This window comes from Engystomops pustulosus, chromosome 2 (genome assembly GCF_040894005.1).
Source record: "Engystomops pustulosus chromosome 2, aEngPut4.maternal, whole genome shotgun sequence".
Classification (NCBI taxonomy): domain Eukaryota; kingdom Metazoa; phylum Chordata; class Amphibia; order Anura; family Leptodactylidae; genus Engystomops; species Engystomops pustulosus.
Genome location: NC_092412.1, coordinates 163,454,761 through 163,481,853, shown reverse-complemented (window position 1 = coordinate 163,481,853; position 27,093 = coordinate 163,454,761). Strand labels below are relative to the sequence as shown.

Genomic DNA, 27,093 nt, shown 5'->3' with positions numbered 1-27,093 from the left:
CCATGATCTTTTTTTTTATTGTGGCCCCCTCTCAATTGCCCTATTGATATCTCTTAATTTGGTCTCCTCTCATCTCCAACACATAAAGTGGCACCTCCCAGTTTCCACTCAAATTGTGGCATCTCTCATTCCTTCTTCCTCTTATTTCCTCGTTATCGTGTGGGCCCCATCATCTGTCGCTCATTTGTGGATATTCATATTGTGACCCCCCCTCTCATCTCCCTCTTATTGTGACCCCCATCTGTTCTCCCCCTCTTATTGTGCCCCTCTCATACATTTGCTTTTGATATGACATTATTAGTTATCTTTTTCACAAACCCACAATCTGCCAGTTTCCAGATGCAAGTCCCCTGCACTTCCAGGCCCAGTCGCTGCTGTAACCTTCATTATGCCATTGCTTTATTTCCAAATTAGGGCTTTACACTTTGGAATCTCATCAGCCCCCAGGAGATTCACAAATCTGACTATATCATACATAGCAAGGTCAGAACTGGAGCTGGTTGCTCACAGAACTTGATCAACTCAGACTTTAAAATCTGGGCAATAATCTATATGATACTATTGCACCCAAGGTCAGATGAGCCTATCGCACACCCATACATGGCCAAGTGGGAGAGCATATTGGGGGGACCAATAACACAGGACACATGGCAATTTATCTGGCATAGGGCGGCGAAAACCTCCTTATGTGCTACACATAAGGAGAATCAGTACAAGCTGATGTTGCAGTACAAGCTTGCTGCACAGGTTATTTCCAGAGACGCCGGACATATGCTGGCGATGTGGCTCAGCTGGGGGAACTCTTCAACACATCTTCTGGATATGTCCACTGGTGCTGCCCTTTTGGCAGGAGGTGAAGACTCTCCTCCGGGAGGTCGTAGCGGTGGATATTCCACTCTCTCCATTGTTTTATCTATTGAATGTCTCTCCTTAACCCATGGCCAAGACAGCTACTAAACTGAGCCTGCACATACTCACAGCTGCAAGGTGCTTGATAGCGCAATTCTGGAAAAGGCAAGCCCCCCCTTCCCGAATGGACCTACTCTCTAGGGTAAGGGAGACCCGCAGTATGGAATATTTGACGGCCTCCTTGAATAATCGTATCCCATTATTTGATAAAACCTGGGAACGATGGGATCGCTTCTGGATAGAAGAGCGGGCAGGAGAGGGAGAATGATCTGGTTACACCCTTTTGTTTTTTACCTAAGTGTTAATTGTTGTCATGGTGAGTACGTTTGGGCGTCTTTTGTCTGTACCCCCCCCCACTCCCCTAGGCCGAGTAGGCATATTGTTGATGCCTACCTTGTTTATTGTTTTAATATTATATATACATCATACTGTCAGGTCTGACCTCCTGGTATGCTAATGGATAGTTTAATCTGTTAATACCCTACAGGACAAACCTTGTCTTACAGTTGTATTATTCCTGAAAAATTTTAATGCATAATATGTACTTGACAATTTCCTGTTATGTCTTTTTTTGAAAAATAATAATAAAAATACAATTATATAAAAAAAAAATCTGGGCAATATACCGTATATATTCGAGTATCGGCCTATCCAAGTATAAGCCGAGGCCCCTAATTTTACTACCAAAAACTGTGAAAACTTATTGACTCAAGTATAAGCTGAGGGTAGAAAATGCATTGGCCTCAGCCTCCCAGTATATAGCCAGAAGCCCCCAGTAGAATATAGCCAGCCCCCAGTAGTACATAGCCAGACAGCCCCCAGTAGTATAAAGCCAGACAGCCCCTGTATTTTATGCCCATCTAACCCCCTTAGTATACAGCCAGCCTCCTAAGTATACAGATAGCCAGCCCCCTTAAGTATACAGACGACCAGCCCTTCTTAATTACACAGCCAGCCAGCCTTGTTAAGTATACAACCAGCCCAATTTGCCAAGCACATTAAAAAAAACTTCCATACTCACCTTCGGGCGGTTCCTGATGCTCTGTTTCCTGTGGCTGGTCTTCTCTCTGTTGTAACAGCTGACAGATACAAGTCCATGTGATCTGCTGTACTAAGAATTTTGGGGCCCCTGACAGGAAGATTTTTGTGCCCCCACCAGTGTAAATTCCCACATTGATACATAAAATTATATACAATTGTTTTTTTTGAGACTTGACAAACTAGACTACACGTGCCCACTCAGTATATAGATATCCCTACCAGTCCATAGTCAGCACCCCCCATTTCACAGCTGAGTGTATCCTGGTGGCCATCCCAATGTCCTGCCTTCCCGAGGTCCTTTCTACCCATGGTCCTGACTTCCCTGTGTCCCTACCTTGGCTGCCACTGCAGGTCTAGTCGCAACACGTGGAGCTGCAACAAGCCGCAACCCAGGAGCGGAGTCTAAGGCCCCTTTCACACTTGCGTTTTTCACGCGCGTTTTCTGCGCGTGCTTTTGACGCGCAGAACTTGCATTGCACTCTGACCCATTGTAATCAATGGGTCTTTTCAGACTTGCATTTTTTTTCACGCACACACGCGCGTTTTTTTTAACGCGCGTTTAAATCTCGACATGCTCTACTTTTGCAAGTCACGCGCGTGAAAAACGCACCATACAAGTCTATGGAGATGCATCAAAAACGCATTGCACTCTGAGACACTTGCAAGTGCAATGCAAGTGCAATGCGTTTTTCACGCATCAATTGCCATAGAAAAGATAGAGCTCAGTCCTGAGGCCCCTTTCACACTTGCGTTTTTCACGCGCGTTTTCTGCGCGTGCTTTTGACGCGCAGAACTTGCATTGCACTCTGACCCATTGTAATCAAAGGGTCTTTTCAGACTTGCATTTTTTTTCACGCACACACGCGTGTTTTTTTTAACGCGCGTTTAAATCTCGACATGCTCTACTTTTGCAAGTCACGCGCGTGAAAAACGCACCATACAAGTCTATGAAGATGCATCAAAAACGCATTGCACTCTGAGACACTTGCAAGTGCAATGCAAGTGCAATGCGTTTTTCACGCATCAATTGCCATAGAAAAGATAGAGCTCAGTCCTGAGTCCATTTCACGCGCATTTTCTGCGCGTGAAAAACGCATTGCAATTGCATTGAAATTGCATCAAAAACGTGCGTGAAAAACTGAGACACTGAACAAACACTGACTGAAAACTGATTGCACTCTGATGCAAAATGCGCGTTTTTCACTGACCAAACCCTGATCGCACCCTGATCAAACTCTGACGTGAAATGCAACGCGAGTGTGGAAGGGGCCTGAGTCCATTTCACGCGCGTTTTCTGCGCGTGAAAAACACATTGAAATTGCATTGAAATTGCATCAAAAACGCGCGTGAAAAACTGAGACACTGAACAAACTCTGACTGAAAACTGATTGCACTCTGATGCAAAATGCGCTTTTTTCACTGACCAAAAACTGATCGCACCCTGATCAAACTCTGACGTTATCTGCAACGCAAGTGTGGAAGGGGCCTAAGTGGACCCCTGGCCTTCGCCAGAGCCTGCGGCAAAGCAGGATGGTCTTGCTGCGGCGGGCTTTGGCGAAGACCAGTGAGTGGTCCACTTAGACTCCGCTCCCGGGTTATGGCTAGTACCATCATCCCTCACGGTGGTCCAGGGAGTCCACTGACTCTAGCCTCAAGAGGATCTTCCCACACCCCCGTGTGTGACAGAATTATTATATTTATTCTATGCGTGAATGTGAATCGTGAGAAAAGGATGTTAAAATCTCCTGGTGGGACTGTCATGGGGGACACCATGGAAAAATAGAATTAGATATACTGATAATTCTAGTCCACCATGATGGTCCATGCATTGATTTTTTTTGTCCATTTGGGTCAGTAAGATAAGATATACCATTTTTTATTTTGATTATTTTTATTATATTTAAATAAAAAAAAAAACGAATTTTAAAAAATGTTTTCTGTATTGCCATATTCAAACATCCAGAACATTTTTTAGCTCGATATGGTGTTGTTTTTTTGTAGTACAAGCTGATTACATTCTGGGAAATGTGCATCCTTTATCGTTATATATAAATATTTTAGGCCCTATATGGTGTTTGAACCCTACGGGGTCTGATTACATATACAACATAAAATACACAAATTTACAGTAGTTATTTGTCCAGAGAGAGAAGAGTAGACCGGGAGCCAGTCCTTGCTGCAGTAATAAGCTGTTTGTTAAATGTCATATAGTAATTATGACATCTGAGGACATTGAGACTATAGGCAAAAGATCTGTGACTAATATATGACTACTTGTATACCCAGGATAGATTATAAATTATACAGATGATAAAAGAAGTCATTTATACAAAATAATCATTTATAATCTCTATTTGATATAATTTACAAAGTAAATTTACAATTTACCTTCAAAATTTCTTGGTGGTTTTCCGAAGAATACAGTCTTCCATCCCTCACGATGTCCTCAACTAACTGTTCATAATCCTCTAAGGCAAACAAGAACAATGGCGGAATATTAATGTATACAATATTTACAGTAATCAGTCATAACAGAAGATATGGACATTATAGAGTATTTAATTTCAGCTTCTATGAGCAGCTTCTGTCCTAGAGCACATGAACTCCTCTTGTACTAGAGTAGGCATGCAACTGAATGGCTATTATTTCAAGGGAACCTGTCACCAGGTTTTACTCCTTTAAAGTACAAGGCCCCTTAGGTAGGGTATGAAATGTCATTCCCTCATTTATGTGAAATCTAAAAAATCTCCTCCAAAGTCTGGCAAATATGACCCTACTAACCTCTTTTTTTATATGACATGAGCCAAATTCCCATATCTATCTAAAGATTTATGTGTTTAACTGCTTGTATTACTATTTACCTCAGTTCTGTAGCTGACAAATCCATAAGCTGGATGTGATTAAAAGATGAGATCCTTATATTTAACGCTTTCACGAACCGTGCCGTAATAGCAAGTCATAGTATTATAGTATCATAGTATATAAGGCTGGAAAAAGACCGTCAAGTCCAACCTTTAAGAATTAAATAAAAGTTTTATCCCCATAACCCGTTATTTTTTCTATCCAGAATGTCATCCAGGCCTCTCTTGAACATGTACATAGAGTCCGCCATAACAACCTCCTGCGGCAGAGAGTTCCATAGTCTCACAGCTCTTACAGTAAAGAACCTTTGTCTATGGTGATGGTAGAATCGCCCCTCCTCTAGGCGCAGAGGATGCCCCCTTGTCCTGGTCACAGGCCTAGGTATAGAAAGATCTTTGGTAAGATCCTTGTACTGTCCGTTCAGGTATTTGTACATTGTAATGAGGTCTCCCCTCAGTTGTCTTTTTTCTAAACTGAATAATCCCAAATTTTGTAATCTGTCATTGTATTCTAAACCCCCCCCCCATACCCCTAATAATCTTGGTTGTTCACTTCTGCACCTGTTCCAGCTTTACTATATCCTTTTTATACACTGGTGCCCAAAACTGTACACAATATTTCATGTGTGGTCTGACCAGGGATTTGTATAAGTGCAAAACTATGTCTTTATCATGAGAATCTATTCCTCTCTTGATACATCCCATAATTTTACTTGCTTTAGCAGCAGCCGCCTGGCTCTGGTCACTAAAATTAAGTTGACCATCCATCAATACCCCCAAGTCCTTTTCAGCTCCAGTTTTACCAAGTAATCGACTATTTAGAACATTATTATACTTTTTGTTTCCATGGCCCAAGTGCATAACTTTACATTTATCTACATTAAACCTCATCAGCCATTTCTCTGCCCACTCCTTAAGCTTCCACAAATCACTTGTGATGCTAAACTACCGGCCTCAGTATTTATTACTTTACACAGCTTAGTAACATCTGCAAATAATGAAACTTGACTGTGTAAACCCACTACAAGGTCATTAATAAAAATATTAAAAAGAAGTGGCCCCAATACTGACACCTGTGGCACTCCACTGGTAACATCAACTCAATCTGAGAATCTGAGATTGTGCCATTAATGACGACCCTTTGTTTTCTATCACTGAGCCAATTACTTACCCAAATACACAGATTTCCCCCTATTCCCAGCAGTCTCATTTTATACACCAAACTTTTATGCAGCACGGTGTCAAATGCCTTTGAAAAGTCCAGATATACAACATCCACAGTGTCCCCCAGGTCCAGTCTTGAACTTACCTCCTCGTAGAAACCAATCAGATTAGTCTTACAGGACCGATCTCTCATAAACCCATGCTGACGCTGGGTTATAAGGTTATGCACAGTGAGATACTCCAGGATAGCATCTCTAACAAACCCCTCAAATACTTTCCCCACCACAGAAGTTAGACTCACAGGTCTGTAGTTTCCAGGATTGCTTTTTGATCCTTTTTTGTATATTGGTACCACATTTGCTATGCGCCAGTCCTTTGGAACATAACCAGAGAATCTTCAAATATTAAAAATAACGGTCTGTCTATGACAGTACATAGTTCATGCAGAACCTGGTGGTGTATGCCATCTGGCCCCGGTGATTTATCTATCTTAGTGGTTGCGAGGTGGTGCTGTATCTCTTTCTGGGTTAAACTGTTGACATTCCAAAGAGAATTTATTCCAAAGAGAATTATTCCTCATTGTGTCTTCCACCAGGGGATTTTCCTGAGTAAAGACAGTTGAGAAGGCGGCATTCAGTAGATTGGCCATGTTATTCCTAAGGGGGCCCACACTCTGTTTTTAGTTTCTTATCATTTACACTCACCGGCCACTTTATTAGGTACACCTGTCCAACTGCTCGTTAACACTTAATTTCTAATCAGCCAATCACATGGCGGCAACTCAGTGCATTTAGGCATGTAGACATGGTCAAGACAATCTCCTGCAGTTCAAACCAAGCATCAGTATGGGGAAGAAAGGTGATTTGAGTACCTTTGAACGTGGCATGGTTGTTGGTGCCAGAAGGGCTGGTCTGAGTATTTCAGAAACTGCTGATCTACTGGGATTTTCACGCACAACCATCTCTAGGGTTTACAGAGAATGGTCCGAAAAAGAAAAAACATCCAGTGAGCGGCAGTTCTGTGGGAGGAAATGCCTTGTTGATGCCAGAGGTCAGAGGAGAATGGGCAGACTGGTTCGAGCTGATAGAAAGGAAACAGTGACTCAAATCGACACCCATTACAATCAAGGTAGGCAGAAAAGCATCTCTGAACGCACAGTACGTCGAACTTTGAGGCAGATGGGCTACAGCAGCAGAAGACCACACAGGGTGCCACTCCTTTCAGCTAAGAACAGGAAACTGAGGCTACAATTTGCACAAGCTCATCGAAATTGGACAGTAGAAGATTGGAAAAACGTTGCCTGGTCTAATGAGTCTCAATTTCTGCTGCGACATTCGGATGGTAGGGTCAGAATTTGGCATCAACAACATGAAAGCATGGATCCATCCTGCCTTGTATCAACGGTTCAGGCTGGTGGTGGTGGTGTCATGGTGTGGGGAATATTTCCTTGGCACTCTTTGGGCCCCTTGGTACCAATTGAGCATCGTTGCAACGCTACAGCCTACCTGAGTATTGTTGCTGACCATGTCCATCCCTTTATGACCACAATGTACCCAACATCTGATGGCTACTTTCAGCAGGATAATGCACCATGTCATAAAGCTGGAATCATCTCAGACTGGTTTCTTGAACATGACAATGAGTTCACTGTACTCAAATGGCCTCCACAGTCACCAGATCTCAATCCAATAGAGCATCTTCGGGATGTGGTGGAACGGGAGATTCGCATCATGGATGTGCAGCCGACAAATCTGCGGCAACTGTGTGATGCCATCATGTCAATATGGACCAAAATCTCTGAGGAATGCTTCCAGCACCTTGTTGAATCTATTCCACGAAGAATTGAGGCAGTTCTGAAGGCAAAAGGGGGTCCAACCCGTTACTAGCATGGTGTACCTAATAAAGTGGCCGGTGAGTGTATATACTTGAAAAATAATTTGGGATTATTTTTGCTCTCCCTGGCAATTTTTCTCTCAGTCTCCATTTTTGCGACTTTTATCTGCTTTTTACAGGATTTATTTTTCTCTTCATAATCCTGTAATGCCTCATGACCTTTTGCTACTTCACTTATAGATTATCATACCATTTTGTAGGGGCTGCTACATAGATTCACGGGCACTTTGAATTTTCTTTCTAGCCCTCGCGGTTGCAGAGTTATTAGTCACGAGATCTGACCATTACAATCTGTGTTTGGTCAGAGAGGAGGAGCTGGGGCAGGAGCTGTCAGTGGTGAGATGTAATTTCTCTATCTGCATCTAAAGGCTATGTTCACACACATTCTAATATTCTGTTGACATTGCATTTACACAATATTTACAAAAATGCAATGTTACACGCATTGGTAAACATGCATGAAATGTAAACGGAAATGCAAACGCTGTGTAAACGTAAGTGCAAACGAGACATCAACTCATATACCACATAAGCGTAAACATTATGCTAACCAGACATAAATGCAAATGGCATGTAAGTGTCAGTGTGCCGTAAACGCAAGTGTGGTTTACATAAGCAAAAACACAAGTCACACTCGACATAAAGGCAAATGCTATGTAAGCTTAAACATGGCTCAAATTCAACATAAACAGAAAATGAGTAAACGCACCTCAAACACTGCATGCATGTAAAAATGCGCCACAAATGGTGCATACGCATAAATGCAAACATAAATGTGAGACAAGCGGCCCGTAGGCAAAAGTGTGCTGTAAATGCACCGAATCACAACCTTGACGTAAACAGCGTGTAAGAATAACCATAATGCAAACACTGTGTAAGCGTAACACAAATGCAGCGTAAGCGTAAATGTGACATAATTGCTGCGGAAACGTAATCGCAGTGTAAGCGGAAACGTGCCGCAAACCGCGCGCAAGCATAAACTTGGTGCAACTGTTGCGTAAGAGTTAATGTGCCGCAGATGTTCATAAGCGCAAATGTGACGCAAACGCTGCGTAAGCGTAAACAGGAAGCAAACACAGAGTAAGCGTAAATGGGGCGCAAATACCGTGTAATCGTAACCTTGTCACAAATGTGGAATAGCCGTAGACGTGCCGCAAACGCTGCGTAACCGTGATGCAAACACCATTTAAGCGTAACCGTGATGCACACGCTGCATAACCGTGACTCAAATGTCATGTAAGCGTTACCATGGCGCAAACAGTGTGTAATCATAACTGGCGCCAGAGCTGCATATTCTCAACTGGCACAAACTCCGTGTAATCGCAACTGGCTCAAAGGCTGCGTAATCGCAACTGGCGCAAAGGCTGCGTAATCGCAACTGGTGCAAACGCTGCGTAATTTTCACTGGCGCAAAGGCTGGGTATTCACAACTGGCACAAACTCCGCCTAATCGCTACTGGCACAAACTCCGCGTAATCGCAACTGGCGCAAAGGCTGCGTAATCGCAACTGGTGCAAACGCTGTATAATCGCCACTGGCGCAAACGCTGTGTAATCGCAACTGGCACAAATGCTGCATAATCGCAACTGGCGGAAATGCCGCATAATCGTGACTAGCGCAAACACTGCGTAATCACAACTGGTGCAAACGCCGCATAATCGTAACAGGCGCAAACGCCGTATAATTGTAACTGGCTCAAATGCCATGTAATCGTAACTGGCACAAATGCCGTGTAATCTTAACTGGAGCAAAACGCCACGTAATTGTAACTGGCGCAAACGCCACGTAATCATAAGTGCCGCAAACACTGCCTAATCGTTACTGGCGCAAACGCTGCGTAATCATAACTGGCGCAAATGCTGCGTAACCGCTACTGGCGGAAACGCCACGTAATCATTACTGGCGCAAATGCCGCATAATTGCAACCACAAGCAAAACTGCCGAAACATCGCAAACATAATGTCAACAGTATATTAGCAGAATGTGTGTGAACACAACCATTAGATGAACATAGAAAAAACTCACAGATCAATATTCATAATCGTTTCTCTGACATTGCCGGCCACTGATTGGACAGTATGAGAGAAGATTAGCATAACACACGCCTCCAACTCCAGCCCCAGCTGCTCCTCTCTGACCAAACACAGATTACAATGGTCAGAAACTGGGAATGATATCTCCGCAACCGTGGAGGCTAAAAGGAAAATTCCAAGTGCGCCTGAATCTGTGTAGCAGCCCCTACAAGATGGTATGATAATTTTTACATGTGTGAGGTGGTGAAAGGTCCTCTTTAAGGCTTTATGAACTGGTGGCACAGCATGCAGATGACATGGGTTCTTCCTTTTTCAGAAAATATTTTCCTTGTGGGTTGATCTTGGCCATTTCAACTTGTTCTGCCAGCTGGCTGTGGTAGCTGGACACCACCTCTTCATTGGAAGCATCACTGCCTTCTACTTATGTCGGGCCTAAGAGCTTATCATCGCCCCTCGCTTCTTCTACTGTCTGGGTCCACTGTCTACCTTAATCCACTAATATAAATCTTGTGACTCTTGAAACTCTATCTCTGCTACAGAAGTTCATGTACTGTCTGCCATGTAATTAACCAATGCCTCAACTTTGTGTGGCCTATTGCGGCATAACAGAACATGCACCCCTGGTGCCTACATCCACCAGAGGAAACTAAAATAGGCAGAGAGGGCACCCATCATACGCTTATACTGCAGAGTCACATGTCCAGCCCGAGCAATCACATGCATGCCTACATGGACATGCATGTAGTTGCATAAGGGGTTGTAAGCTGCTTGATTGGCTCTTTTTTTCTGCACATAGACCCAGATTCTGAACTGCAGCGTATTTTTGGTCTACGGGTTGCAGGATGCCGAACCCACCGAGTTCGGCATGGACCCAAACTGTGAGCTTCAGGTTCACTCATCACTAATCATTGATGTCCTTAATAAACAATGGATTTTTCTAAACAAGTAACCACAATCCCAGTTGATGTCTTGTTCTATGGATTCAGCAATTAAGCCTGCTCCTGACACAATTGGCTCACCTTGAGATGAATAAAGGCTTTATGCATTTTTAGTTTAAAGTGCTATCCGTTCTTTTATGTGGGGTTAAAAGTTTTGCTGCTGTTTTTTTAGACAGGATTCATTTCTCTATTCCAGACCTCAAATATGTACAGCATTTGGATCATAGGGGTTGGATCTTCTGACAATTTTTAGTAGACCCTGGTGTCTCTTAGCAGTCTATAAGCATCTTTCAAATAATGATCCTGGGTTATTACCATGGCATCATTTCCCCATCAGCCTTTTTTAAAATTTCATTTTATAATCAAATGACCATTGTTATTCAACCACCTCAAGGATCTAGCCTTACCGTCTGTGATTATGTTCCTTTCTTTCCTATATAGCAAGGCTTTAATATCATGCAATGCCTTGTTCTAGAAGTGATACAATGTACCCCCAGGTAACAGCGGAGGGTTTGTTTCGATCCCTTTCCTATATTGTTATGAACAATTAAAGAGGACCTGTCACCCAATTTATCGAGCACTAGGAGCTGCTTACTAAAGTAAGCAGCTCCTAGTGCTCGATCAAACGCCCAGTGTTAGAGTGATAGCGTTACCGGAAACCTCCGGTAACGCTATCAAACACTGCGGCGGGGTAGGATGTATTTGTCGGACAGCTCGCAAAGCAGGGTTGGGGTGTGGCTAGGGGCGGTGACTGCCGCCTAGCGCGCGGCAGTCACTGCCGGCCTATGGAGCTAGCGGGGCGGTCCGGGGAAGAGGCAGCGCCTCGGACCGCCCCCTCATAAATACATCGGACAGCTTTGCAAGCTGTCCGATGATTACACTGTACCCCGCCGCAGTGTTAGATAGCGTTACCGGAGGTTTCCGGTAACGCTATCACTATAACACTGCGGCGTTTGATCAAGCACTAGGAGCTGCTTACTTCAGTAAGCAGCTCCTAGTGCCGAAAATTTAGGTGACAGGTCCTCTTTAAGGATGAAATTGTTCAGAACAGGTTGCCACCACAACACAAAAAGTTTACACTTTGCACTCAATAACTGCAGCTTCTGTGCTAACATGATAGTGATGAGACTTTGTGATTGATGGAATTTCAGTGCAATTTTGGAGAAGACAATTAGATGCATGTATGTAAGATAAAAGCACTGAAAGTCAATTTGTAGTTAGGTGCCCAAAGGTTTGTGAAATGTTTCATGGCAATGCGTTTCTCCTAAAGTTTGGAACATGTCCCAAGCAGATAATGGTTGCTGATCAGCACAAATCATTATTGAGTAAAGAAGCACTTTGGATAATAGAAACTAAAGCAATTGGTCACGTGGTATTTAATTACAAAAATGATGGAAGACAATTATTTACTGGTAATTTGATTTCCCCTAAGCCTCCTAGGCAGCCGTATCAGAGGGAATCCCCCACCCCCTGGACAGAAAACTAATACCATGCAAGCCTTTAAAGTGTCCCTACTCCCAGCTTAAAATGGGGAGGCTGGCATTCCCGAAATGTTTAAGATGCTCTACCTCTCAGATTTTTGGCACATGATTTGGGCATGTCATTACTCCTCCTCGTTCTGGACAGATGTTGCCAAAACCCTTTCAAAAGAGCTCTGCAACCCATTGCCCATCACTCTTATAATATATCTTTTAGGCATCCAAGATGAGGAAAAATTGGTCTCATTGCAAGCAAATACTAATCAGAAAAACCTTATTTATAGCTAGAAAATCTATCTCCCTGGGGTGGATGGGAGATTTACCTCCCACTTGATCACAATGAAAGAAACTGGTTAACCAAATTGTTCCTTATAACAAAATAGCAAGAGACCAAAGTCGTGGAAAAGTGTCTGACTGGGTCCTCAATTGATTTGAACAAATATCACAAAAAAGGCCTAAAAGCGGCCTCAGGTCAGGAATGGTGAATAATAAAATCAAATATCTTTATTTCTACATATTAAAAACGGTTTGTGAAAATACCACTGCACGTAAAAAATTAAAAATCTACAGTGAGTAGAGCCAGCAGTATAGGATTTTCTATTCAAGTTATCTGAGTGTGTATGAAGTGTTGTCTGAGATACTGGTTTATTGTTCAATTGTAATTTTAAATACCACACTCTCTTGGACAGAACCACCTAAAGAAACTACCACGAGGGCATGTTAGTTTACTTGTTTTTTTTATTGTGTTGTTTTTCTTCTGGTTTATGTATGCTCTGCACTGAACTCAAACCTCCATGTCTGTTGGATTACTCTGTCTAGCGTACAGGTACTTCTGTATTATTTGTTGTATTATGACTTGTATAGCATAAGTTATCACGAGTATATATGTGACATGGTCATTCTTTATTAGTATACTGTATTATATTGTACAGCTATGCATATTGTTCAAAAAACAGTTTAAAAATATATCAGAACAAATCACCGCACATCTAATCAATGAAACTCTTCCTCCTTCTTAGTAGAAGGGGAGGGGCAAAAGGAAGGGAGACAAACTTCTTGTTGATAATGAAATATATCCCCTACTCTCCTAGCCATAGTGATGGCTAACAATGGGTGGATTATAACAGAGGTTTAAAGGGGGGCTCAATTAAGACTGAAAGAACTAAATTCAAATCCCAGTGGGAACCCAAAAGATGACCAGGGGGTGAAATCTAGAATCTTCCTTAAGAAACCTTTTAATTAACAGGAAATTGAACAATTTTAGATGTAAAAAGGCATTCAAAGATGAAATATGAACTTAAAGAGTGGAAATCAGGGTTGACATTAGGATGGCAAGTCGAAAATTTTCTCAGAAAACTTCAAGAAGGTCCTCGATTTTCGATTTAAACCTTTTTTGGCTTAAGAGAAGGGTGAAGATTACCTTTTTCAGGAGCGAGCATTCAATCTCCAGGCTGGAGCTGATGAACCACTGGTTTCTGTACTGGACCCTGTAGGAGAAGATCCAGAATCAGCAGAAGATGGAAGAAATCTCCTCCGACATTTCCAGCAGCAGAGGAAACTAGCATCTTTTTGGCCAAAAGGGAAGCCACCAGGATCACTTGAGCCTCCTTTATCTTTTGGTTTAACCAGGGAAGAAGATAGAAAGGGGAAAAGCATACAAAGTCCATTCGGTCAAGATTGGCAGAAGCCATCTATCCTCTTGGAAAGAGGATCTCTTGAAAGAGAGTAGAAGGCTGGAAACTAACAATTTACTCAATTTGCAAACAGGTCTAAAGAGATAGACCCCCTTTTTGAGTTGCAACATTCTCCCTGTTTCAAAGTTATGTGACTCAGGAAGTCTGCCATATTGTTTTCTGACCCTTTTAGGTGCAAGGCAGTAAGGGAGGTAAGATTCTTCTCTGCCCATTTGAAAAATCTCCCCGGCAAGGTGACACAAGTTCTGACACCTTGTACCCCCTTGTTTGAGCAATGAAAGGGAGGCAAGAATTTTTTCTCTGGGGATACCCTCAGCGATGTGACTCTCCAATTGACCTAGCCTGATATTAAGGGTTCTGGTCGTACAGGTAGCTACTAGATAGGCCTAAACATTGCATTCATGTTCTCCCAGGCTTTTTTGGGAAACCACTCTGCTTTTTTTGTCCATAGGGTCATGTAAGAAACCCATATCCTCAAAAGGGGGAGATGTTTTCTTTGAGATTCTAATTTCAGAATGCTATCTCAGGAAGTTGAGTCTTCCTCAGCAAAAGGGTATTTTTGCTTGAAGGCCTTTGAAACATTAGTTCTCCTGTATGGGTCATTCCATTCTTTCTTTATCATAGGTTCCAAATTCTAATGAAGGGGGAAAACTCTGTGTCTTTTCTCTCCCACGCCTTAAAACTTCTGAAACTGTACAGATAATGTTTCTTTAATATCCTCCAGACCCATTGCCACCCTGAAGGCTCTAAGGAGCCTTCTGAACCTTCTGCTTCACCTTCCTCTGGTTCCAAAGCCGTCGGTGGAATAACTACTGGAGCACAAGCTCCAAGACTCATCTGTGACAATTTTCTCTCTTTTTGAATAGCGGTTTAAAATATAGGAGGAGGATAGGTTTTTTTTAAACAGGCTGGAATAGTCTTAGAAGATGACTTTACTGCCAAAATAATAAAAGCAACATATTGATACCTGCATACAAAATAAGGCTGCTTGTCTTAGAGTAAACCCAAGGAGGGACTAACTGGCCTGGGAGCCACAGCAGGATCCATAGGCTTAGGAGGTACTGGGGCTTCAACCGGAGGAGACATTATCACCATCAAACAAGCCCAGAGTAGCCTACAGCACATATAGAGAGTAATAATGCACTAGTTTAGAAGACCCGGGCACCTTAAATTTCAAATTTGCCTCCAAAACTCAGGTTCTATTTCCCCCCCTAGAAATAGCCAGTCAATCAGATGTCAGGGCAAGGCAAGGTGGCTGAGCCCTTACCTCATCCAGGGAGCAGGATGCATTCCTTGACCCTTGGGAATCCTCCATGTGCATACCGTGCTGAATCCTGCACCCCTGGCCTTAAACCACACACGGCGGTAGAGGGAATTCTGGGGCCAACTCTAATCTGAGTTTTTATGTCTAGAAACTGGGGAAGGCATTATTCTGCTAGGATCCCCAGAATCCTCATGTTGCCCTCTCCCAATGGAAAGCTTGTGCATGCATTGTGCGGCATGGAAGCTTAAACGGCATCCGGCTGTACCGAAGGCACTCCAACTGCGGCTCCCAGCATCCTGCGGGGACAGGAAACTAAAACAGAGGTAATGCAGGAGGAGGGATGCTTTAAAGGCTTCCATGGTATTAGTTTCTTGTCTAGGTCGGCGGGGGTTTCCCTCCAGTACGGCCGCCGTGGAGACTTGGGGGAAATAAGCATTTTCTCATGAATCCTGTCATACATTGTAAATCAACTGATATTTAATTAATAATTTTGTCTGTAAATGTTGTAGTTTGTTTGTAAATATTGTAGTCTGTCTTTGATGTTACAACTTACCTATGTAAGTATCTTGCTAGGTTTGATGTTCCTGATCAGGAATGAACTGTAGTCTTATGCTGAGGATTCGGTACTTTATTTTATTATGACTGTATTGCTTCTACTTGCAGAGTCTGTGTTGAGGGAAGGAGTTGGTTTTGAAAAGCCTGAGCCGTGGTGTATAATATAGAAGATGGGAATCCTTCAGGAAAACATGTGGTGCTCATTCCTGATCACATGCATTTCAGTGAAATCGAGCCAAATCCCTCCAAATTGCATTTGAATTGAGTTGCAACTGAAATAAAACTTGTGAACCCATCCAAAGATTTTGCAGGATTTATAGGGCAAAATACCATATCTGTGTGCTACAGGATACATGTGGAACCTGTATGTCTCTATTCCAAACTATACCTCAAAGTCAGGCCAGAAGAAGCTCAAAAGGGTATTAGAGCTTCCTTTCAAATGTATATTCCCAATGAACATATTCTTTCATATTGGAATCACCTACAATACATATATTAGCATTCCCACATCTAGTTTACCGTAATTTAATTCCTTTTTTATGCTATTTTTTTTGTTTTGAAGTGTAATATGAAAATCCACCATATTTTTCTTACCATCATATGTCACATATGGCACTTGGAAACCACGAGCACTATTAACCTCATTACTTTTAAAGTGGACCCATAATTTGCGTGAACGTGCTGTGAAGGCAATTGGGCGTTCATAAGTCTGACAAGTCTCGTAGGTGGTAATGGAGGAAGGAGAAGCTGTATAAAGAAAAATAATAGAATATTAATTATAAACAGCAGTTTTGTTAATTTGGATAGAGACAGTAATTTCTAACAAAGATTTTTAACCTCATTGATGAAACCTATTGCTAGAAATTACTAATTAAAAGTCAAGTGTGCTTTATATAGGAAAATATTGATATTAACCGGTTAAGGACCGGGCCCTTTCCTGTTTTTTCATGTCCATTTTTCACTCCCCACCTTCAAAAATCTATAACTTTTTTATTTTTACACGTAAAGAGCTGTGTGACGGCTTGTTTTCTGCGTAACAAACTGCACCTCATAGTGATGGTATTAAATATTCCATGCCATGTACTCGGAAGCGGGAAAAAAATTCCAAATGCAATGAAAATGGTGAAAAAACGCATTTGCGCCACTTTCTTGTGGGCTTGGATATTACGTCTTTCACTGAGCGCCCCAAATGACATGTCTACTTTATTCTTTGGGTTGGTACGATTAAGGGGATACCAAATTTGTATAGGTTTTATAATGTTTTCATACATTTACAAAAATTAAAACCTCCTGTACAAAAATAATTATTTTGATTTTGCCAACTTCTGGCGCTAATAACTTTTGTATACTTTGTTGTACGGAGCTGTGGGTGGTGTCATTTTTTGCGAAATTTGATAATATTTTGATATCCTTTTTAGGATTGTACGACCTTTTGATCACTTTTTATTTATTTTTTTATATTTTTCAAAATGGCAAAAAAGTGCCATTTTTGACTTTGGGCGCTATTTTCCGTTACGGGGTTAAACGCATTGAAAAACCGTTATCATATTTTGATAGATTGGGCATTTTCGGACGCGTCGATACCTAATGTGTTTATGATTTTTACTGTTTATTTATATTTATGCCAGTTCTAGGGAAAGGGGGGTGATTTGAAATTTTATTATAATTTTTTTTTTTTAACTTTTTTTTATTTTTATTTATACTATTTTTCCGACTCCCTAGGGTACTTTAACCCTAGGTTGTCTGATCGATCCTATGCTATACTGCCATACTACAGTATGGCAGTATATGGGGATTTTCCTCCTCCTATCCTATTCCTCCTATCAGCACATTGTAATGAAGGGGTTAAAACGAAATAGCCGCTGCGAAAACACCCGCGATCGGTGCTAGCAATATGCAGCAAAGACTTCCCGGCTATGGAGAGGGCTCAGCCCATGAGCCCTCTCCATGCAGCGCGACCCGGCGGTCGCGAACCGGTTAATCACGAAAGTTGCCCTGTGTCCCGCTGTGACCTCAGTGCTTGAAGGGGTAAAAACTAGAGATGAGCGAGCACTAAAATGCTCGGGTACTCGTTATTCGAGACGAACTTTTCCCGATGCTCGAGTGCTCGTCTCAAATAACGAGCCCCATTGAAGTCAATGGGAGACTCGAGCATTTTTAAAGGGGACCAAGGCTCTGCACAGGGAAGCTTGGCCAAACACCTGGAAACCTCAGAAAAGGATGGAAACACCACGGAAATGGACAGGAAACAGCAGGGGCAGCATGCATGGATGCCTCTGAGGCTGCTTAAACGCACCATTATGCCAAAATTATGGGCAACAGCATGGCCATGGCAGAGTGACAGAATGAAGCTAGATAGCATCTAAAACATCCAATAATTGACCCTGACACTATAGGGGACGGCATGCAGAGGCAGCGGCAGCAGCGGCAGGCTAGAGAGTGGCATGGCGACATACCCTAAATGGACTCAGGCTTCAAACCAATGGGTGGCAGAGAGGAACCAAAGGAGGTGAGCAAGAAGCGCTCAAATAATATCGGTACATGATAAAAGTTTGCCAGTATATTTTGTGGATTACACAGCAGGGTGGCGACAAAGTTAACATGGAAGCCATGAAAACAATCCAAAATTCTGCCTGACACAGCTCGTTTGATAAGGGGACCATGTATGGAGGCAGTGAACTAGTAGTAGATTAAAGGTGCTGCAGTTAAAACTATGTTAGTTGGATCTTGGGATGGAGCTGGCGCTCCGCTGCCAGGCGAGCTTTCGCCAATCCAAGCCCCTGTCTCTAGGCTACTCCCCAAACAGCACTTCTAAGAACCTTTTGTATAAGATCAAGTGTAGTAGCGTTCTTATAAGTTTAGGATATGGCGGGTGAGGGGAATGTAAACAGATGCGCAAGAAGCGCTGAAATAATATCGGTAAATGATAAAAGTTTGCCAGTATATTTTGTGGATTACACAGCAGGGTGGCGACAAAGTTAACAAGTTTGTTGTGGAAGCCATGAAAACAACCCAAAATTCTGCCTGACACAGCTCGTTTGATAAGGGGACGATGTATGGAGGCAGCTATATGGACGACTTTTGGAGGTAGCAATGGAGACAATGTGTGGAGGCTGCTATGGAGACAATTCAATTTGGATAGTGCCTGTATGTGGCAGTCCAAAAAAGTTTTCAAACCAGAGGAGCAGGTAGGTGGCCCTCCAGAAAAATGAAATAGATTGAGTGCCTGTATGTGGCAGTCCAAAAAAGTTTTCAAACCAGAGGAGCAGGTAGGTGGCCCTCCAGAAAAATGAAATAGATTGAGTGCCTGTATGTGGCAGTCCAAAAAAGTTTTCAAACCAGAGGAGCAGGTAGGTGGCCCTCCAGAAAAATGAAATAGATTGAGTGCCTGTATGTGGCAGTCCAAAAAAGTTTTCAAACCAGAGGAGCAGGTAGGTGGCCCTCCAGAAAAATGGAATAGATTGAGTGCCAGTATGTGGCAGTCCAAAAAAGTTTTCAAACCAGAGGAGCAGGTAGGTGGTCCTCCAGAAAAATTAAATAGATTGAGTGCCTGTATGTGGCAGTCCAAAAAAGTTTTCAAACCAGAGGAGCAGGTAGGTGGCCCTCCAGAAAAATTGAATAGATTGAGTGCCTGTATGTGGCAGTCCAAAAAATTGTTTAAAACAGAGGACCGGGTAGATGGCCCTCCAGAAAAATTAAATGCATAAAGTACTATAGCTAGAGCCAGTGGGCCCTGTCAAAAAATAGCCAGTTTCCTCTGCTTTAGTGTACAAAGAGGAGGAGAAGGAGGACAATGAGGAGGAGGAGTGCATAAATTATTCAGGTTGAGCTTCCTTCACCTGGTAGAGATTGGAAATTATGAGAAATCCAGGCTTTATTCATCTTAATAAGCGTCAGCCTGTCAGCGCTGTCAGTCGACAGGCGTGTACGCTTATCGGTGATGATGCCACCAGCTGCACTGAAAACCCGCTCGGACAACACGCTAGCGGGCAGGCAAGAACCTCCAAGGCGTACAGCGCCAGTTCGTGCCACATGTCCAGCTTTGAAAACCAGTAGTTGTAGGGAGCTGTGTGATCATTTAGGACGATGGTATGGTCAGCTACGTACTCCCTCACCATCTTTCTGTAAAGATCAGCCCTACTCTGCCGAGACTGGGGACAGGTGACAGTGTCTTGCTGGGGTGACATAAAGCTGGCAAAAGCCTTGTAAAGCGTACCCTTGCCAGTGCTGGACAAGCTGCCTGCTCGCCTACTCTCCCTCGCTACTTGTCCCGCAGAACTACGCACTCTGCCGCTAGCGCTGTCAGAAGGGAAATACTGTTTCAGCTTGTGCACCAGGGCCTGCTGGTATTCATGCATTCTCACACTCCTTTCCTCTCCAGGGATGAGAGTGGAAAGATTTTGCTTGTACCGTGGGTCCAGGAGAGTGAATACCCAGTAATCGGTGCTGGAATAAATTCTTTGAACGCGAGGGTCAGGGGATAGGCAGCCTAGCATGAAATCTGCCATATGCGCCAGAGTACCAATGCGCAAGAATTCACTCCCCTCACTGGCCTGACTGTCCATTTCCTCCTCCTCCAACTCCTCCAACTCCTCTTCTTCTGCCCATACACGCTGAACAGTGAAGGACTGAACAATGGTCCCCTCTTGTGTCTCGCCAACATTCTCCTCCTCTTCCTCCTCCACCTCCACCTCCTCCGATATGCGCTGAGAAACAGACCTAAGGGTGCTTTGGCTATCAACAAGGGAATCTTCTTCCCCCGTCTCTTGTGACGAGCGCAAAGCTTCTGACTTCATGCTGATCAGAGAGTTTTTCAACAGGCCAAGCAGCGGGATGGTGAGGCTGATGATGGCGGCATCGCCACTGACCATCTGTGTTGACTCCTCGAAGTTACTCAGCACCTGACAGATATCAGACATCCACGTCCACTCCTCATTGTAGACTTGAGGAAGCTGACTGACCTGACTACCAGTTCTGGTGGAAGTTGACATCTGGTAGTCTACAATCGCTCTGCGCTGCTGGTAAACTCTGGATAACATGGTTAATGTTGAATTCCACCTCGTGGGCACGTCGCACAACAGTCGGTGAGCGGGCAGTTGGAGGCGGCGCTGCGCTGCCCTGAGAGTGGCAGCATCTGTGCTGGACTTCCTGAAATGCGCACAGATGCGGCGCACCTTCGTGAGCAAATCAGACAGATTGGGGTATGTCTTGAGGAAACGCTGAACTATCAGATTTAACACATGGGCCAGGCACGGCACACGTGTCAGTCTGCCGAGTTGCAGAGCCGCCACCAGGTTACGGCCATTGTCACACACAACCATGCCTGGCTTCAGGTTCAGTGGTGCCAGCCACAGATCAGTCTGCGCCGTGATGCCCTGTAATAGTTCTTGGGCGGTGTGCCTTTTATCGCCCAGGCTCAGCAGTTTGAGCACCGCCTGCTGTCGCTTAGCGACGGCACTGCTGCTGTGCCTAGAGCTAGCGACTGATGGCGCCATGCCCACGGATGGTAGTTCGGAGGAGGAGGTGGAGGAGGGGTGGGAGGAGGAGGAGGCATAGTAGGCCTGAAAGACCTGGACCGAGGTAGGCCCCGCAATCCTCGGCGTCGGCAGTATATGACCAGCCGCAGGGTCAGACTCGGTCCCAGCCTCCACCAAGTTAACCCAATGTGCTGTCCGCGATATATAGTGGCCCTGCCCGGCAGCACTCGTCCACGTGTCCGTGGTCAGGTGGACCTTGTCAGAAACAGCGTTGGTCAGGGCACGGATGATGTTGTCTGACACGTGCTGGTGCAGGGCTGGGACGGCACATCGGGAAAAGTAGTGGCGGCTGGGGACCGAATACCGAGGGGCGGCCGCCGACATGAGGTTGCGAAAGGCCTCGGTCTCTACTAGCCTATAGGGCAGCATCTCCAGGCTAAGCAATCTGGAGATGTGGACATTAAGGGCTTGGGCGTGCGGGTGGGTTGCACTATATTTCCGTTTCCGCTCCAGCGTCTGGGGTATGGAGAGCTGAACGCTGGTGGATGCTGTGGAGGATCGTGGAGGCGACGATGGGGTTTTTGTGCCAGGGTCCTGGGCAGGGGGCTGACTATCAGCTGACACAGGGGAAGGAGCAGTGGTGTGCACGGCCGGAGGTGAACGGGCTTGGTGCCACTGAGTGGGGTGTTTAGCATTCATATGCCTGCACATACTGGTGGTAGTTAAGCTAGTAGTGGTGGAACCCCTGCTGATCCTGGTTTGGCAAAGGTTGCACACCACAGTCCGTCGGTCATCCGGTGTTTCCTTAAAGAACCTCCAGACTTCTGAAAATTTAGCCCTCGCCGCGGGAGCCCTCGCCACGGGAGCTTCACTACGTGACACATTTGGCGCTGATGCACCTGCTCTGGCCCTGCCTCTCCGTCTGGCCCCACCACTGCCTCTTCCAACCTGTTCTGGTCGAAGACTCTCCTCAGTCTCAGAAGCACTGTGTTCACCCGGCCTCTCAACCCAGCTTGGGTCTGTCACCTCATCATCCTCCGATCCCTCAGTCTGCTCCCCCCTCGGACTTCCTGCCCTGACAACAACTTCACCACTGTCTGACAACCGTGTCTCCTCATCGTCGGACACCTCTTTACACACTTCTTCCGCTACGTCAAGAAGGTCATCATCACCCACAGACTGCGACTGGTGGAAAACCTGGGCATCGGAAAATTGCTCAGCAGCAACCGGACAAGTGGTTTGTGACTGTGGGAAGGGTCCAGAAAACAGTTCCTCAGAGTATGCCGGTTCAAATGCCAAATTTTCCTGGGAGGGGGCAGACTGGGGGGGGAGGAGGCTGAGGTGCAGGAGATTTCGGTGACATGGGTGGACTGCGTGGAAGACTGACTGGTGGACAAATTGCTCGAAGCATTGTCGGCAATCCACGACATCACCTGTTTGCACTGTTTTGGCCTCAACAGTGCTCTACCACGAGTCCCAGTAACTTCAGACATGAACCTAGGGAGTGTAGCTCTGCGGCGTTCCCCTGCTCCCTCATCAGCAGGTGGTGTCTCACCCCGCCCCGGACCACGGCCTCTGACCCCTGCAGTAGTTGAACGCCCACGTCCCCGCCCTCTTCCTCTACCCCTAGCCCTCGGGTTAAACATTTTGAAAATGAAAGTTATAACTTTAATTTTTTTTTAACTTTTTTTTGTGGTTTTTTTTTTGTGGTTTTTAGTTTTTAAAACCAAACGATGCTATCCTATTGCTATGGCTATTTTCTAGCCAAGTATGAAAGCACACTGCTATGCCAGATGAGATGACGCTGAGTTATGAAAAAATAAACGTAAAATAAAAAGTAAATGGCAGACTGTGCCTAATTGAAATCAAACCCCTAATAAATTTTCCCACTTCGGTCTTTGCGATGGATATGTGCGTCACTAAGCGCTAAACACAACGGTCGCAAGTCTCACTAAAAATTCCTCACAATATGGTAGTAGATGCACTGCAGCAAGGACAGCCACCAGCAGATCAACCAGAAATAAAATATATAACGCTATTGTAGGCCTAAGTAAGCCGTTTGGATTCTCCTATGGCTATTTTCTAGCCAAGTATGAAAGCACACTGCTATGCCAGATGAGATGACGCTGAGTTATGAAAAAATAAACGTAAAATAAAAAGTAAATGGCAGACTGTGCCTAATTGAAATCAAACCCCTAATAAATTTTCCCACTTCGGTCTTTGCGATGGATATGTGCGTCACTAAGCGCTAAACACAACGGTCGCAAGTCTCACTACAAATTCCTCACAATATGGTAGTAGATGCACTGCAGCAAGGACAGCCACCAGCAGATCAACCAGAAATAAAATATATAACGCTATTGTAGGCCTAAGTAAGCCGTTTGGATTCTCCTATGGCTATTTTCTAGCCAAGTATGAAAGCACACTGCTATGCCAGATGAGATGATGCTGAGTTATGAAAAAATAAACGTAAAATAAAAAGTAAATGGCAGACTGTGCCTAATTGAAATCAAACCCCTAATAAATTTTCCCACTTTGGTGTTTGAGGTGGATATGTGTGTCACTAAGAGCTAAACACAACGGTAGCAAGTCCCCCTGCAAATTCCTCACAATATGGTACTAGCTGCAAATAAAAAAAAAAAATGTATAACGTTATTGTAGCCCTAAGAAGGGCTGTTGGGTTCTTGTAGAATCACTCCTGCCTAACACTATTCTAATAGAACAGCCTAACGCTTTCCCTGACCAGCAGCAGCTCTCTCCCTAGCGGCATCCAGACACAGAATGATCCGAGCAGCGCAGGCAGGGGCTAGTCTATTCCAGGGTCACCTGATCTGGCCAGCCAACCACTGCTATCGACGTGTAAGGGTACCACGTCATGCTGGGTGGAGTGCAGAGTCTCCTGGCTTGTGATTGGCTCCGTTTCTGGCCGCCAAAAAGCAAAACGGCGGGAGATGCCATTTTCTCGAGCGGGCGAAGTATTCGTCCGAGCAACGAGCAGTTTCGAGTACGCTAATGTTCGAACGAGCATCAAGCTCGGACGAGTATGTTCGCTCATCTCTAGTAAAAACACTCATAAGGCAAATTTGAGATATTTACCCTATTACTTGAGTATAAGATGATGGGAAATCTAGCTGCTACACTTCAATAAAGTGTCCAGTAGTTCCCCCTCATCAATAAAAGTCCAGTAGTCTCCCCTCATGAATGAAATGTTCACAGAAGCCCCTCCAATTAATATAATGTCAACGGCATCTCATCCAATTATTATAATGTCCAGCAGAGTGCCCCCATTAGTATAATGCCCAGTAGAGTTCCCTATAAAAAAATTAAGTTAGTACTCTAACTCTAGTCCTCTTCTCCCCACAGCACTTCTTCAGGGCCCGATCTGCCATCACAGAGACTATGACGTCAGCAGGTGGCAACGCTACTGTGTCAAGCTTTCTGTGCTGGCAGATTGCATTTAAGTGCATCTGCCCGCCCATCCGGGAACCCAAAAAGGTGCTATGGGGAGAAAAGGACTGCGTGGGTCAGCACTGAAAAACTCGGCTTATACTTGAGTATATATGGTAAATAAAATAGCATGTTAATAATGCAATGAAAAGCTGAACTCTACCTTTTGGGGTTATGCAATGTAAAAAGCCCCAATAATGGCATCAATAGTGGGCATCACCCCTGCAGTATTAACTGTTGTGGATCCCAGTCTGGGATGAGTGGAAAATTGGAGTACCATGCAAGGCTGTGATTCCATCATAAAAATAACCCAAAGTATCCTTTGAAATAGGTTACTTGCGGGGTAGGGATTACACCTTTATTACACCTTTATCAGGTTAACACACATAAAAACATAACACACATGTCTGATATTGATAGGAACACTGGGGATCAAAACCACCAAGCTGTGGGCATGGAAACAAACTGTTACATAATTATAAAAGTACAGAATTATCTAAAAATATTATACTATAGCTTACTTAATCCTTTTCAATAAAACAATTGGTCTTTTTCTTTCAGTATAAATCTCTGAATCTTCCGATGAATAAATCACCATTCAGAAAACTACTGCTGCGTTTTTTGTGTATAGCATAGTAGGTTCTTAACATTCAAGATTTATTCAATAAAAGTTATACTCACAAACAATCATTAAAAATGCACATATAAAATCTCCACATGGGAAGCTAGCTTCTAGTTGCCCGACCCTGGGTTTCGCAAAAGAAGGCTTCTTCCAGGGCGTTACTAGTGACCAGTCCCATTGCTATTTAAGCTCCACATTGACCATTATAGTCCCACATAAAATTCATAATACAAAGCACAAAATATTATAAAATAACATTATACACAACATTTATAAATAAAATCCAAACTGTGGTGATTGTGAGCCATAATTCTAAACCTCTATAGGTAGTATTATCAAAAATCTACCCTATCTAGTATTGCATGATTCCTATTCCATTCATAAATCACGCTATTTACGCTTAGTCTTACCAGCCAATCGGATTCATGTCAGGGATTTTGATACCTCTTATCAATGGTCCCCTATGCGACATTCCTCCCCCATCACTCACTCTCCTAAGCCAATCGGAGTACTTCCCTTCTATCCAATCGGCTACTCAACGGTTCCTTCATATGGACCTATCCTGATCTCATAATTTGACACACCTCCTAGCATTTCAGGACTGATCGGAGTCTGTCCAATCAGGTACTCTGAGGTTTCTTTATGAAAACCTATCACGGCTTTACTTCCATACACACCTCCTAAGTCCTACAAAGCTCTATTCTTTATATGAATAGTCCTATTTATTCCTCTAGCGGTACTATTCATTCTTACCTTTATCTCACGTTATTGTTCCTATCGCACACAGAGCCTCCTATTTCTATAGACCTTCAAACTAATTATCTCAATTTTGCATGGATCCTCTATCTTCTATATATCTCCCACCACAAAAATATTCTGTTATTACTCCCAAATTTATGTAAATATGCCCCAATAAAACACACTTTTGTCATATTGATATCTGTATGCCGAGTATTTAGTTTATACAAAACCTATTGCACCTCCCCAAAGACCAAACAATACCTCTTTTACACATATACTGTGCCCATATTTAAATTCTAAAGTTATATATAGCTTTTTTTATTCTTATACATCTCCACTTATTTCTTCTACAAATAATCTTACCACCTTTATCAGTTTTTTTAAACTTCTTTTAGGAAACATTTTAATTCAAAATCTATATTTAATCCCCCAGGTGTCAGTGTCCCCAACCTATGTATCCAATATTCTCCCTTCTTTGATATTTATGTGTTCTCCCCGCCAGTGTGCTGGCCCAAAAACACAATCCCTTCGGATCTGAATTGTGTGTTGTCCTAAAACGTGCAGACACACTGTGACTAGTCACAGCCTTCCTTATATTTCTGCAGTGGTCGGCAATCCTAGTTTTGAGTTTTTGCCCCTCCTTCCTATATATACCATGTCACACAAGCAGACCATCAGATAAACTACATTAGTACAAAACAGAGTATGGCTACATTCACACACATGTATGGGGGACGTATATACGGCCGACGTATGTACGGCCGATATAAGTCCCCCATACATTTCTATGGGCTCGCGGCACCGTACCACTCCGTAGCCCGGGAAAAGATAGGACATGTCCCATCTTTTCCCGTGATACGGCGCCATGCGCTGTATCTCCCTATGGATCCGCAGCGCCGATGCATGCCCGCCGTACTATGGTACGGCGGGCATACATCGTGTGAATGTAGCCTAAATGTTAGAGCTCTACTCCAGT

At 43.8% G+C, this 27,093-nt stretch overlaps 1 protein-coding gene across 1 annotated transcript in view; it reads right to left on the bottom strand.

Moving 5' to 3' along the window:
* Positions 1-27,093, bottom strand: part of SCUBE3 (signal peptide, CUB domain and EGF like domain containing 3) — a 378,535-nt gene that overhangs the window by 12,001 nt on the left and 339,441 nt on the right. The window contains exons 21-22 of the mRNA XM_072137190.1: positions 16,425-16,577; positions 4,339-4,418 (exon numbers count right to left, since the gene is read on the bottom strand). Of these exons, the coding sequence (XP_071993291.1) occupies positions 4,339-4,418; positions 16,425-16,577 (233 nt within the window). The remainder of the gene's footprint in view (positions 1-4,338; positions 4,419-16,424; positions 16,578-27,093) is intronic.